Source organism: Coturnix japonica, chromosome 12 (assembly GCF_001577835.2).
Source record: "Coturnix japonica isolate 7356 chromosome 12, Coturnix japonica 2.1, whole genome shotgun sequence".
NCBI classification, from domain to species: domain Eukaryota; kingdom Metazoa; phylum Chordata; class Aves; order Galliformes; family Phasianidae; genus Coturnix; species Coturnix japonica.
The window spans coordinates 12713902-12728730 of NC_029527.1; the positions used below are offsets into that span (position 1 = coordinate 12713902).

Consider the following 14829-nt stretch of genomic DNA (forward strand, 5'->3'; position numbering starts at 1 on the left):
GTTTCACGTGTAGCTGAAGTGTAATTCCGAATGCACGGAGCCCCCGGGCAGCCCTACATTGACAGACAATCAGAGCCCACTCTTAGCATAAAGTTTTATTTCACCCCGACCCATGCTCTGTACAGTCTATACACATTGTACAATTAGAAACCAAAGGTTCCGTTTTCACCGTGGGGTAACCCATGTTGTTCCTTATTTCAGATCTTCATAGCCCTTAGTGAAACGTGCATTGTAACAAACATGTTAACGGCACAAAAACGGACAGAACCAACCCTTTTTCCAATGGATGGATACACGTTAACGGCACAAAAATGGACAGAACTGACCCTTTTTCCAATGGTTGGATACACGTGGCTCTTAATGTTCGATTCTTTGCTCCTGGAGGAGGCAATACCAACTCAACGCCATGTCAGCTCCCGCTGTACTCACCCAAACCACGTCCCTTAGCAGAGGTCTTGCTCTGGCTTGCCAGAGGCATGAAGAAATAAGACCACTCTGAACAGCACACTTTGCATGAGCCCTTAAACCCCCCTCCACACTTGCCTGTGTGGTGACAATGAGTTGTAGATTAGTTGATTCCAGGAGGGTTACTTAAAAAATAACAAATGTAAATGCAAGAGGATGGCAGATAACCTTCTGAAACACTGGCAGTACTAAGTCCAAAGAAAAGCCATAAGATGATCTATAGATACCTTTGAAGTGCTCCCATTTCACTTCCAAGATTGTAAATAGAGCAATCTACCGATTCTCTGCAAAGAATAACAGCTGTTTTTCAACATGAATCTTCATGAAACAAGGCGTACTGATTGTTTTGGGGTTTGAGCGGTCCTTTGTTTTGCTCTTTAAGAAATGGATGAGCTGACAGTCGCACCATCATAATTCCAGCTGACTTAACATGCTGCAAATCAGTAAGTTCTAAGTGCTTTCATTTTGGGTTGGTTCTTTGTTGTGGGCTTTTTCTTTTTAACTTAAAGCAATAGAGAACATTTCATTGTGTTGGCAAAGCAATACATTCTGAGAGGCTTTTCACCAAAAGCAGCTCTTCATTTGTACCCTTTGCCTCCTGTCTACTGAATACAGAAGCAGAAATGGTTCTCCAACACAAACACAAAAGAAACCCTTCACAGTGGAGGCAACTGTATGATAGGCCAAGAATTTTAACAGTGGAGTATTTCACATCAGTGTCTATCACAGCTCTGAGACAGAGAGAAATATTTGCTGGCTGGAATGTAAAGAAGAGGAGGGAAACTTCTTCCCTCGATTCTCAGCATTCCCAAGGGTCCGATTCCAAAGTTTCCTCTGCCATGACCCATAGCATGGCTAAGCATCAAGCCACGTGGATGCTGTCTGACCAATACCTCGCTCAAGGAATGGCATGAGAAATACTTTGCAGCCACTGGAGACTTGCTTGAAAACTATATTAAGCGGCAATCCAGTTCTGTAGAAGTCTAAACCTTGCTATTTATATACCAGGAATGGTTACATGAGAGCAGCAGCAATTCTTTTATTTCAAAAAATATGTTGTGTTTTTTTTTCCTGCATTCTTCTGAACCATTTTAGCTACCATTATAAAAGTCAGCATCCAATCCTAGAGCAAATATTGAATGTTCCATAGTTCTGGTCTTACAGGTTAAGCACACTAAGAACAAGCAGATCAGCTGCCTACAGACAGCTCACGAGACACAACATGAGCAATATAAGATGAAGCTGTAGTTCATACAGTTTCATCTGTGTCTCACACTCTGCTTTACAGGACTCAGAGCAGGCTGACTATTCTACACAGTTAACTGTTGTCCAACCATGTCCTAACCTAAGATCTTCCTTTCATGAAAATACCCCATTACCCTTCAGACAGCCAACCACTGCTATTTCATTACTAAAAATGACCTGGTCTAATTTTAGCAAACCTCTTCTAAAGAACAACTTTAAAAGACTTCTGATTTACCATGGGTATATGAGTATTTGAAGAGCCACTTGAGTGAATCTCATGCCTTCCAGTGCTGTCTCATGAGGTAACAACCATCTTTCCTGCTAGTGTTTTTGTTAGTAAAATGGTCCTTATTTAGTAAAAACAGAAATACAGAGATGACTTTTTTTTTCCTTAAAATATTGCACAAATAATTTAACTGCAAACAGTAGGAGACATTTAAAGCATTGAATTTTGTCAACATATGAACTCTATTGTATAGACACACTTTCTATTATACACTTAATTCTTCTTTTAAACAAGACATTTTAATCCAGCATTTACATAAACAAATATCTATACAATCTGTTACCATATCCCACTTGGAGTTCCAACAGGAGTTAGTTTTGTCTTTGTTTTAAAAGTTCATCTATCTGAGTCTTATACATGTTCTTCACATCCTCGAGATCTAGCCGGAGTTCTTCAGCTTCCTCTGCTTTCTCCCCATACATCTGAAGAATGGTGTTGTACCTTTGATCCAAGTCCTGCAATAACACATAGTTTGCTATCAGACCATCACTCAAAGATTTGCAGCTAGAACAGCGTTCTTACACTACTAGGGAAAACGAGCAGAGTGTCATTTTATCAAATTATATCAATATCAAACTATTCTACAGTGGTGCACAATGCAAACTCTTCATGCTTCAACTCTCTGAGTACAGCTGGATTCATCTAAATATGAGAAGGAGGAACTCCAAAGTTAAAAGTTCTTGAGTACAAAGAGTTGGTGCTGGTACAGAGGAATCACTGAAGCATCCTGAAGTTTAACTGCCACAGGCATTAAAAAAAAACAGCAAATCACACCGCAATTTTACTATGGAAATGTTTTGATGTTCTGAATTAACAGAACAAGAGTAATTTCCAAAACTATTCCTAATATTAAAGTTCTGAGTTGTTTAGAGGACAACAATATTCATCCTATTAACTATACCACCGCCACACACAAATTCAGCCTCTAAATCAGTCTCATAAATCCATGCTGTTTAACAAAACATCTCCTCTACTACAAAGATCTGCCTTTATGAGGCAGAAATGACCTCTCATTAACTGAGCATGCAATCATGTAAAACACAAGTTGTAACACAGACATTTTGAAAGTGGCTGTCAGTCATGAAGTAGGGATCATCGGATTTTCTAATAAGCAAAGAAATCATTTACGATTACAGGCATATTGAATTGAGGTATTAAAAAGAGCCCATTACATCAGATTTACAACACAAATGCACTTACCTTTAACTGTGAACGCAGTTTTGGTATTTCCTTCACTTTTTCTTCAAGTTCATCATTTTGATTTGTTAATTTAACAAGTTCTTCTGCCATTATCGATCTAGTTTTTTCAAGGTTTCCAATTTCCAGCTAAAGGAAATATTTCACAATTAAGAGATAATTACCTTTTTCATAGTAAATGTTTTGAAACAGTAAAGATTTGTCATGAACTGGACAAAGAAATAGCATCTCCTGGAAGCACTCTTGCTTTCTTCTCAGATCTGATCAGTGCTTTTTGCTTCATTTTGTTTCAGACAGGCAAGCTCGGTTTTTATGATAAGTCCTTGCCAAAACGTAAAAAGGAAGCAACAAATGTTTCTCTTGCTCACCCCTATCTACTTGGCCACTCATGCAGTGGCTTTCTGAATTAACAGAACTGACAGTCTGCAGTGAGGAGAAGCAACAAGCTTTTTGAGTATGAAACCAGTAAAACACAGCAGACTGCATTAATATTTAACCGTAAAAGTGCTGCATTTCTTCTATATAAGAGTAACTACAGTACCTGTAGATGTGAGATCTCGCCTTCTCTTAGTTTTAACTGTGACTGAAGGTTTTCAATTATACTTGAACCTGATCCCATCCTTATAGCATCATAAAGATTGCTCCCACTGGTTGCTGTTGGTCCAAATGAGTGATCATGAGGATCATCCTACAAACAGAAAGGTTAGACAAGCTTAACATCTCACAAGTACCTGCTTTTAAATCCCCTCTCTCCTGAAGTATTACTTCATTTAAAAACTATAATTATACCGTTAATAAGCAAGCACTCCAATATTTAATATTCATTTTTTTAAACAAAAACTTAAGGTGAATATTTACAATTTGAGATAGCTCCTTGCTGGCAAGTATTTATGTCATACAACCACCATTTAACTCAGACATCGACAACTGTATCCATATGAAAGCAGCAGACTTTACAAAGACCACAACAATCAATGATACACAGCCTATAGAGTGGGCTTGTCACCTACACCAGGATTCCTTGTGAAGATTGAAATCAGTTGGTTTGACTTCTACCAATGTTATTCAAATCTTCTGGCTGAAATTGGCCTCATGAACTCAGCACTGATACACATGTATATCTATCTGCAGTAAAAACCGTAGTCCTGTTGTCTTCCACAGATGCTTTATAGTCATAGACATCTCATAAGCAAGCTCTCAATAGTCATTTTCAACATTAATAAAGCTTCCTGAGGAGAAACAAGTACATCAAAAAAGCCAATATTACTGATATACAATACCTGTGACAGAAAAGAGGTCTGAAGACCTGCCATATCAACTCCACTTATGGAACTAGAGCGTGACATAGTTGGAGTGCTTGAAACAGTCTCAATTGTAAATGATTTCCGATCCTTAAATAAAAAAGAAAAAGAAGCAGTTTTAAATGCCCAAATGCATCACAGGAAGAATAACAAAACCCAGAAGTGCATCACTTTTTGGAATGCATGTTAATTCTCTTTTTGCTTTTTCTTTCCTTTTCATGTTTTGAAGATTAACTCTGAGATTTCTTATCTTACTGACATACCTTCCAAACAGACCGATCTCATTTACAGTCAGCATCTGAAAGTTTAGGACCCTCTGAAAGATAAAGCTGTTACATTTTGGAACTAGAGAGAGGAAGTAACCAGCAGCAGAAACAGTTTCACTTGAATATCAACTGATAATTAGAAGTTACTGATGCTGCAAGACTATTTTGTGACTTAAGTGGAAGGTATGCAGTACACAACACACAACTATGAGAAACTCAGAATAAGAACTCAGTGGAAGCAATGCCAGCAGTCTAAGCAAAGGAGACAAGTCACTTCAGAAGAAGATTCAGAAGATTAGAATAACCAATATTTGGTTTTTATCTATTCTCAGATTGAATGAATTACTATTCAAGACTTTCTTCATCAAGTTCTACAAAAGCACATACTTTACTCAAAATAAAAGGCAGGCACAGTAAAGAAAAAGCCAAATACCTAACGTGTACACTCAGAATATACTGTACTGCCCTAAGGCTGCTTTGCTGCTTGCCACAGTTCTAGTTTTTAGATAGCTAATAATGATAGCCTCAATAAAACTAAATGGAAATGTTAGGCCTTGGTACCTTTTCCTTTGCTGCTTCTTGTGCAAAAATTGCCTTCTTTCTTTCCTGTTCAATCTTCATTTTCTCCATTTCTAACTGAGTAGTCAGCAATGCCTACAAAAGTAAACACAGGTTGTTAACCCCCTGTTGGCACAGGTGTCAATAACAGCTTGAAGCTGAAGTTGACTTGAGGTAGACAATACCTTTTCTTTCTTTGCATCTTCCAAAGTTCTTGCATACTCATCTTTGAGTTCTTCTAGTTCAACCTCATACCTGCCATTGAAGAGGAAGAAAAAGTCAAGAAATAAGAATTCTGTATTTACTTCTTTTCTGACGTTGGCTGGAATAGAGTTACTTTCTTTCATACAGGCTTCTATGATTCTGTGGTTTGGATTTTTGATTAAAATAGAAGTGACAACACAAGAATGTTTTAGTTAATGTTGAGCAGTGCCTGCACAAAGACATTTCAGCTTCTCATGCTGCCCTGCCAGCAAGGAGGCTGGGGGTGCACAAGAAGCTGGGAAGGGACACAGCCAGGACAGCTGACCCAAACTGACCAAAGTGATATTCTGTACCATATATCATGCTCAGCAATGTCTTTATCAGCACAATCGCTTCATAAAAGTATGGCTTCAAGATGTTAAAGCATTATGAAGTGCCATATTTCAGACAATCTGTAGCATGAAACAAAGTATCCTCAAGAAGTTGGCTGCTTTCTTAAGAACTGGGCTTTTTGTTTGTTTGTTCTTAAACAGTACTATCAACACTCCAGGGACTGAAATCAACACTCAAGGATCCAGCTTGAAGTCAAAGAGCTCCTGCAGATGTTTCTACAATAGATGGTATGGTTTACTTCACTCTACTCACCTACTGTTTTCAACTTCCATTTTCTTCAGTTTATTTCTCTCCATTTCTACCTGAGCCTGGAGGCGACTATTCTCTTGCCTTAAGCGACTGTTCTGAGACTCAGTAGAAGACATCTGAACTTTATTAGACAGAAGCTCTTCTGTAGCGGCTCGTTCTCTCTCAGCAGCTGCTGCTAGAAGAGTCTGAGACTCACCTAATGTTAAAGGCAAAAAACAAACAAACCAACACAGAATTTACCTTTTCTGCTCACACACTTATAACATGGGTCAATTGTTTACGCATCAAAATTGAAGCTGAGGTATTTTTATCAATATACTTGAAGCAACCATTTTTTTCTTTCTAAATGCCAGCCTACCTTCAGTGTCTCAGAGTTCATGCCTATTTTAAATGCTGTAAGTACATGCATACTATCTTACAGCCATATTATCCCTTGTGTTTTCAAGAAAATCAGAGTTGTGTATCTGAAAACCTTGGCAATACAACCAATATATCAGTTCCTTACAGGAACACATTTTGTGCTCACCAATTCCAATTCACTCACCTGAGCCTTTGGCAAACATTAACCCCTTTTAAATTTACCTTCTGTCGCTTTACATCTTCCAAAGAGAGTTGTACAGCTCAGTGTAAGCTACAAACATCTTACCAAGTCTGTCAGAAAGGTTCTTTTCCAATTTTTCCCAAGCAGAGGTTTGTGCTCCCAGTGTGGCTTGCAAATTCTCTATCTGCCGGAGAAGAGGGCGTGTAGCAGAAGTAACACTTTGACTTAGTTCCTGGTTCCGGCTCTCTGCTTCCTGGAGTCTCTGAAATCACAAGTTTAACGTAGTAAAGCATTATAATCATAAAGTAGATTTAAATGATGTCACACAACTCATCCAAATACATCACATTCTAAAATCCTTTTGACTAAACTAACAGTGAAGTCTGAAATCCCAGCAGAGAAATGCACCATTTTTAGATACGTGACAAAGCAACAGCCCACACATTTACACTTTCAAGAGCAGAAAGCAACTTATCCAATACCAGCATTCATTCCTGATGCCTGAAGCTTCCTGAATTAATCTGCTTTGCAAATTATCAGTTTATAACTGGCAGCACACTAAACACTCCAACAAAAGGCAAAGAATGCCCATTATTTAGGTGACCTCTCTCCTCCTTATCCTCCACTTACACAACACTTATGATGCATGATTCTGCTCAGTTCCAGCCCCATACAAACAAATCCTTTTGTGCTCCAATATCATCTGTTATTAAGTTTCCTTTCCCTGGGGACACCACTTGAAGAACTTTGACAACAAAATATCTGAACTTTAACATCAAGAAAAATACTCTTAAGAAGCAGATAGAGTCATTCAAGACGTATTTGCTAGCAATTTTAGAAGACAAGCTTAATGGCTGTGCATTCTCAGAACAACAGAATTACATTTAAAACGCTTTAAAATTATGATTTTGTTTTCAATATTAAAGGCAGCATCTTTTGATCACACATTTTTATTGTTCTTCTACATGGGAAAAAATATACCACAGAAACTGGGGATATAAAACCTCTCTTTCAGGATATTCATGCAATGTAAATGTTTTGTTCAGTTTTTAGAGCCCTCCTTACAGTTCTGCCCTGGTATTGCTTATTTGCCAGAATACCTGCTGTAGTTCACTGATTTCCTGACGTAAATAGTCTTCTTTTCTTGCTGCCTGTTGTTCTGCACGCTGCAGAGCTACCCTCAGGTCTGCCACCTAGGTAAACAAGGTGTTGTCATTAATCTCTTACCAAACATTACAGTGCCATCTACAAATTGCTACAGTCCTCTACTGCTCTTAAACACGCTCAAACAGGATGTGTCTGCTTACAAGTTTAACACTTGAGTTCTACCTATGAAAAAATAGACAGAATTATTTATCCCCAAGAGTTGTGTCCACTTAAAATTCCTCAACCTTTGCATCACGATACGAATACCACATTCTTAGAATACAGACTGTCAAAGTCATTTTATTTAGACAGCTAGAATTAAAAGTCTTAGAAATCAGTTCCATCTTCTTTTGTGCCTGGTACGTTATGGAAGATGTACTTGGCACCATCCATATGCAATGGTTTGTTCAATTAGGAAGCTTTATTCACCAAGTTTAAGACACACCTGAATTGCCAAAGCTTCTTGCTGCTGCCGTGCCTCATCCTTGGCCTTCTCCAGAGCTAACCCAAGCTCTTCCTTTGCCTTCATTTCCCGACTCAGGGCAGCTTCTTGTGCCTCACTGTCCTTTGTAGCATTAGCTTTATGAAGATCTGCAAGTTCTCTGTGGGAAAGAGAAAAGAAACAGTGACTTCACAAATAGTTTTGTTATATATCATTGTAACATCTTGGAAGCACTGCATAAGAAGTAGACACCAAAACTGATTGTAAAGTAGAATACTCTGCCTACTTGTATGCACTGTCAAGTGCTGCTTGGACACTTCTGTTCCGTTCTTCAAGGTCTTCCACTTCTGCCTGAAGCTTAGCAAGATCCTTTTCTTGCCGCTCCACAACAATGTTCAGTTGTTTAATGCTGTCTCGATGCTGCTTCTCAAGGTCTTCCTTGCCATCAAGTACCTATCAGGGTGCCAACAAGAAGCATCAGACTAATCCCAGTGCACAGGGTAGATCAAATCATCTGAGTGAGGACAATGACAACTGTGGTAATTGAAAAACAATTACTTTACACAAAATGACTGAAGTGACCTAATAATATCATGCCAAAATAGAAAGGGAAGAGAAAAGGTCACCTCCCCAGAATGTTCTTCACCACCGCAGTTTCACATACTTCCTTATGTTACATCTTCAGCTTTTAAGATCTTGATTTGAGTAACAAATCAGCAGTGCAAGTGCAAACAAGCAGCTGGAAAGAGATGTGACTGCAATTTGAAAGGACTGAAATTGCATCCCAGCGTTCCACTCATAAGAATTAGGAAAGTTTATCAGCGAAACAACAACAGAATCCACCTACAGCTTCCCCAAAAGGCTGAACTAAAAAGCTCCTGAGAAAAAAGCAAATCTTACCTGTTTCAAATGCTGCAACTCTTCTTCCATTTCCCTAATCTTTTTGTTCTGTTTTGCATTCACATTTTCTCTTTCTTTCTCCTTTGCTCGTAATTTCTTAATAGTGTTGGAATTCTGAAGCTGTTGTTTGGAAAGTTTTTCTCCTGTGAAGAAAACATAAAATTTAGCATCTATTGCCTGCTATTCTATGATCAGTCTTCAAACAATGCATTTTCTTTGCCAAGTAACAAAGGCTTTAAGTTAAATACAGTACATTTCAAATTACTCTACAGATTTTATTATTATTATTCATACCTTCCTCCATCAATCCTTTGATTTGCTCTTCTTTTTCTTTCAGTAATTCAGCAGTTTCGTTGGTATTAAGTCTAGTAGCCAACTCTTCTTTAACAGTCTTTACCTCCTAAATAACAGAACACAATACTTAGGGTCTTTTAGTAGGATGTATTTATGGATAAATGCATGGTTATTCTGATCACCTTTTGATTTCCCCCTCACTCTCAAAACATTCATCAAGAACAACATAGGCTGGAAGGGACCTCTGCAGGTTACCTGATCCAACATTGTATTTAAAGTAAAGCTAACTTCACAGTCAAATGAGATTGCTCAGAGCCATATTCCATCAAATTTTAACACCTCCAAGGATTTATTTCATTAAAAAGCTGATTACCTTTTTAGCTGCATCTCTTTCTTTGCATGCTACCTGGAGCTTCTTTTCAGCATCTGCTATTCGCTGTGCAAACTCCTCCTTAAGAGATGAAATGCTGTTGGTCTCTTCTTTCATTCTAAACATTTCACTGCATTCAAAAATAACATTTCAGAACAGTTTGTGACATTCCAAACACTTTGCAACAGTTTAAATGCTTTTAAAACATGCTTATGATTTTCACACACATCCATAAGAAGTACGAATTAAAGATCTTTATTAATCCACAAAGTTACCAGTGAAAGCAACAAGATGATAAATGGACCTTATAAGTTTTGCCCCTTAATCAAGTTATTTCCAAATAACCTCTTAATCTGTAGCATATACAGGGGAAATGAATACATAAATTTTTAAGTTAAGATCAATTTATTCATTAGGTAATACCTTCACATATTACCTGTAAATGTCTAGAATTCATATTTGATAAGTAAACTGGCAAACTCAACTATTCATTTTGCATTTTAACTTGAGTTAAATAATTAATTCATACTTTAATTACAACCAGCCCTCCTATCCTGCTTTCACTGCCTGTTTTAGTCAAAAAATGTCACAGTAAATCAAGTTTATCTCTTTGTACTACAGAAGTCGGTTTCCTTTAACAGCAGATCTCAGCCTTATAATAAAGATCTTTGTTAATATCAAAATCTGACTGCACGTCTGATTCCCATTCCTTATTGAAGCCCCTTTCATTAGCCCTCCCAAAAGAAGCTGTAGCCACAAGAAATAACAACTTTAGGAAATACCATCACAGCACATGCAAGCATTACTTCCACCTGCCCCAAATACTGCATATCCCTTTGTTCTAGTGATAACTGGTATGTGTTTTACCAATTTGTCTACTGTGTGCATTACAGTAAAGTTATAGCCAGACCAATGACCATGTATACATCCATACTTACTCCTTTAAGTTATCATAAGCTTCTTCCAGCCGTGCCTTCTCTTTACTCGTACTCAGTAACTGCGTTTCCCTCTTCTCCAGTTTCTCAGTTAATGAATCAATCATCTGGACATTTTACAGAACAAGATTGGATAGATGGGACAATTAAAACTCAAAAGGAGCGGCTTCCCCTTTCCCCTCTCACCATTCCCTCCCCATATAGTTCAACATTAAACTTCTCAAGGTCTCACATGTCTGCTACACTTACTTAGAACTGAGTCATTTCTAAACACAAGATCTCTATTCTAGAGCTCAAACAAAAACCCTTCTAAACAAGCACATACGACTCAGCTGAGCTCCTCAACAAAATGAACAGCAGTTATATTTAATTACAAAGGTTTTAAGCAGAGCTGATAGCCTATAGAACTATAGCTGATGTTAAACACTCCGATTTAATACTGAGCTCCTCATATCACTCTTTACAAAGTCACAGATTTATTCACATTTAAGAGGTCTCTTCTGTGAAATGTTAATATTGGATGAGGAAAACTAACTTTCAGACAGGTTGTGGAGCTGATAAAAATTCATCTAATATCAGATTTTTGTCAGCCAAATAGAGGGAAATATCACAAATGTATAAAAATATAAAGAAATCAAATAGATTCTATTAATGGGTGGCATCATGTGGTCAAGAAAGACAAAAGTTGCTGTGGTCCATTAACTACTATTCAGTACATTAGTTACATAGACTTAGGTAAACTTAAGGAGATTCCATGACTGTAGAGTTTCCCCAGCACTGATATTCTCTACAATTTAAAGAAACAAAAAAAGCTTTATTTAAAATACAAATCATACTGCGGCTTCACGAGCCCTGTAAGTAATTATTTTTTCCTTATTAGGAAAAATCCTCCTTATTAGGATTAGAAACAGCACTGGAATGGCAAAAATGCCTACAGGACACAGACAAGAGCAAGGCCTACCTATGTCATACACCATGCAAAAACATGATGTCTGAAACAAAATACAGAACATAGAGTGAAATATGCCAAGGCATGTCAGAATTTAAAGAGAGAACAGAGTGGCAGGAAGGTATCAGAGGAAATGGGACAAATAAAACAGTGCACACAAAGCTCAAGCTCAGCCTTCCACAGAGGAACTAGAAATGTGGAGAAGGATCTATTTAAACTAGCCATGCAAATTCCTCCTGTTCACAATCAATACGTATACCTTCCTTTGCCATTTAATGTCTAATACACCTCCTTTTTAGAAGTAGACTAAAACCTGCTAAAAACACACATAGATTTATCTAGAACAAAGGACACTTACACTACTACTGTCCTCAAAGATCACAAGTAACGCTCCTGCAATGTAATCAGACTTTGACAGCTTGCAAACCTGGAGCAAAAATGCTTGCAAAAAATGACCCAGATTACTGATGAGGTACTAAAGGTTCACAGGTTCACAAATCAAATCAAAATACCTCAAGAAATCTGTTCTTTTCACAGAAAAAAGGAATTTGTATCAAACAATTAAATTAATACATTTGACTTTTCAGTACTTCCTGCTTGCCTGCATCAGCCGCAATTCTCAACACCGATAACTGAACATAAGTGAAACCCAAAATGTTAACACAAGAATTTAGCTCAGAATCAGGTGTGCTTGCAAAACTTCTACACTTACCTTTTTAAGCTTTTCCATTTCAGAGTCCTCTTCCAGCCCCTTTCCATCAGCATCAGGCTGAGGCTCAGCCTCCTCTTTCCCAACCTGTTCCTCAGTTTGCACAGCAGACACCAAAACATCCGGCTGCTCCGAATTAACAGGTGTTGCACTTCTCCCACTCTCTTCCATTTCAGCTTCCTCAGTGTGTACCACAGGACTGTCATTCACATCTTCAGATTTACTTTTCAGGGTGTCAGCCGTTTCTGCCTTTGGTGCAGAAGGACTGATAGCGACAGATGCTGAAGCACAAGCCTTGCCTGATAATTCATCATCTGAATTTATTTCACTTACACTTCGGCTATCTAAAGACTGTACACTAAATGAATCTATTCTTTCAAAGGCATCAGAGGAGCAGCCGCTTTCGGTCATTTTTTGAAAGTCATCCAAACGATTATAGTCTGCACAGGCAGATGTAGATAAAAGCTGAAACGACGTTTGCATGAGATGAAGACTGGATTTTGAATCTGCAGCTTCTTGTCTTGAACTTACTGAGCTTTCACTTATTACGCTTTCATGGTCCAAAACTTCTATATCACTAGTTGTGGACGTCCCTGAGGAGAAAGTGCTTATAGGTGGTGATGGTGTATTGCTTTGTCTGTCCTCGGTTTTTTGTTCCTTAGTTTCCAAGCCTGCATCTTTTGTACCTGTATTAAGAGGCTGTGAGTTGCTATCCAGCGCACCTCCAGCTCTATCTGTCCCCACACTGGATTTTTCATTAAGAGCACCCTCAGGTTCTTTCAAATTTAGAGCAGATGCCTTTTCGCCAGCGACTTCATTTGTGCTTTCTTCATGCTCAGCGTTAGATTTAAGCACTGAATTCTCTTCTTCCCTTGGACTATCGAGGTTTTTCAAGTCCACTAGGCCACCTACAGAGGAATCTTTCACTTCTGCCTCTGTGGTCACCAGTACTTCCCGCTGACTGAAGTGCTGAGGTTCCTTTAAAGTGCTTTTCACCTCCTCCTTGGGTCGCTGTGATTTGGCCGGAGGTTTGGACACCACTGGATTTTTCTGTATACTCTGAACGTCTGTTGGAGAGAGAAAGGCACTGAAGAAGTTTTCAGATTCATCTACTACTGCTCTCCTCACTGGTTTGGTGATTGCTGTGGGCGATACTGGCTGATTCTGTGGTTCTGCATTTGAACTTAAACCCCACGAAGAGGTATCCCATCCTCCACTTATAAGAGAATTTGTTCCTGAAACAATTAAAAAGCACAAAGACATAGACCAAGTTAAGATTGAAATTATTAATTTCTTAGTATCTTTCTTACATGAATATGCAACAGGTTCAGAAGAAAAGTTTTCAATATCATATAAAGCAAATAATAACACGACCACAAACAGCATCATTTTTGTTATTACTTCCTACCAAAGCTCGGAATTGACTTTTGGATAAAATAAAGTAAGGAAGACAATGTAATTCAAGGATTTAAGGTGGACAGAGACACCTCTAGCGAGTATCCGAGCAAAGCAAACATATTAAACATATTAAACAGTAACTTGAGCAAGGCATGAAAGAAGCCATACAAAATGATGGCAATAACGCCAAGACAGAGGATTTCTGAGAGGAGATGGGGAGACGGTGAAGGGGAGAAGAGCCCTTCACAGACGTAATGAAACCCTATTTCAGCCCGTGCAGCGTTCAGGGAGTCCGGGAGGATAAGAGGCCGTGAGAGGAGCCGCCCACCCGCCCCACACACTCAGGCCTTGCAGCCGCCCCGCTCACCGTCGCCGTAGTCGGGGATGACGGCGTCGGGCCAGGGGCTCTCCTCGGCCTGGATGTCCAACACCCGGTCTATAGACTTCTGGGCCTGGGACAGCGCCTGCTTGGCGAAGCTGGACAGCTGCGAGGCGTTGAACCAGCTCATCCTCCGCGCCGCCCGCTCCCGCTCGGAGGCGGCAGCCCGGGGCCACACGAAAGGCCGCGGCCGCGACCCCCGGAGCCCGCGGGGCCCTCACTACGGCAGCGGCGGAGCCGGCGACCTCGGGCTCGGCTCCGCGCCTGCGCACCCACAGGCTCCACGTCGCAAACAGCCCCCGCGCAGCCGCCGACACGTCGCGAAAGGCGGAGCGAGGCCTTCCGCCTCGGTACCTGTCATGGCGGGCAGAGCACCGCATCCGCTTCCACTTGTCACAACGAGGGCTGTCCCTGGTTACCAGAAGCGCCGCGGCCTGGCCGGGCAGTCGCTGCCTCCATCCCCTCCATCCTCCAGACGAAACGCTGGCCACTCATGTGCACTTCCCCCTCCTTACTGCCTCCTTCAGCTGCTGGTTGCAGCAGGAAGCACACCACAAATAGAACAGAGTTTTATAAAGCTCAGTACCTGATCACTCCCACAG

The 14829-nt window shown here is 39.7% G+C and overlaps 1 protein-coding gene across 1 annotated transcript; it reads right to left on the minus strand.

Annotated features, from left to right (window-relative positions):
• Nucleotides 1-80: 80 nt before the first annotated feature.
• Nucleotides 81-14513, minus strand: TMF1 (TATA element modulatory factor 1). The gene is made up of 17 exons (XM_015875103.1): nucleotides 14216-14513; nucleotides 12454-13685; nucleotides 10796-10899; nucleotides 9861-9987; nucleotides 9488-9593; nucleotides 9194-9336; nucleotides 8580-8746; nucleotides 8297-8453; nucleotides 7806-7898; nucleotides 6811-6967; nucleotides 6168-6360; nucleotides 5504-5573; nucleotides 5322-5414; nucleotides 4474-4584; nucleotides 3735-3881; nucleotides 3197-3322; nucleotides 81-2451 (listed from the first exon to the last, which is right to left on the minus strand). Exons 1-17 carry the CDS (start codon nucleotides 14355-14357, stop codon nucleotides 2308-2310), a joined length of 3312 nt encoding a protein of 1103 aa, XP_015730589.1. The 5' UTR covers nucleotides 14358-14513; the 3' UTR covers nucleotides 81-2307.
• Nucleotides 14514-14829: the final 316 nt, after the last annotated feature.

Excerpts from the sequence above, each read along its gene's own strand:
- TMF1 (XM_015875103.1), bottom strand. The coding sequence starts at position 14,357 with ATGAGCTGGTTCAACGCCTCGCAGCTGTCCAGCTTCGCCAAGCAGGCG. Across the intron at positions 6,968-7,805 it reads AAATCAGTGAACTACAGCAG|AGACTCCAGGAAGCAGAGAG; the intron begins GTATTCTGGCAA and ends TTGTGATTTCAG. Across the intron at positions 2,452-3,196 it reads AACTGCGTTCACAGTTAAAG|GACTTGGATCAAAGGTACAA; the intron begins GTAAGTGCATTT and ends GTGTTATTGCAG.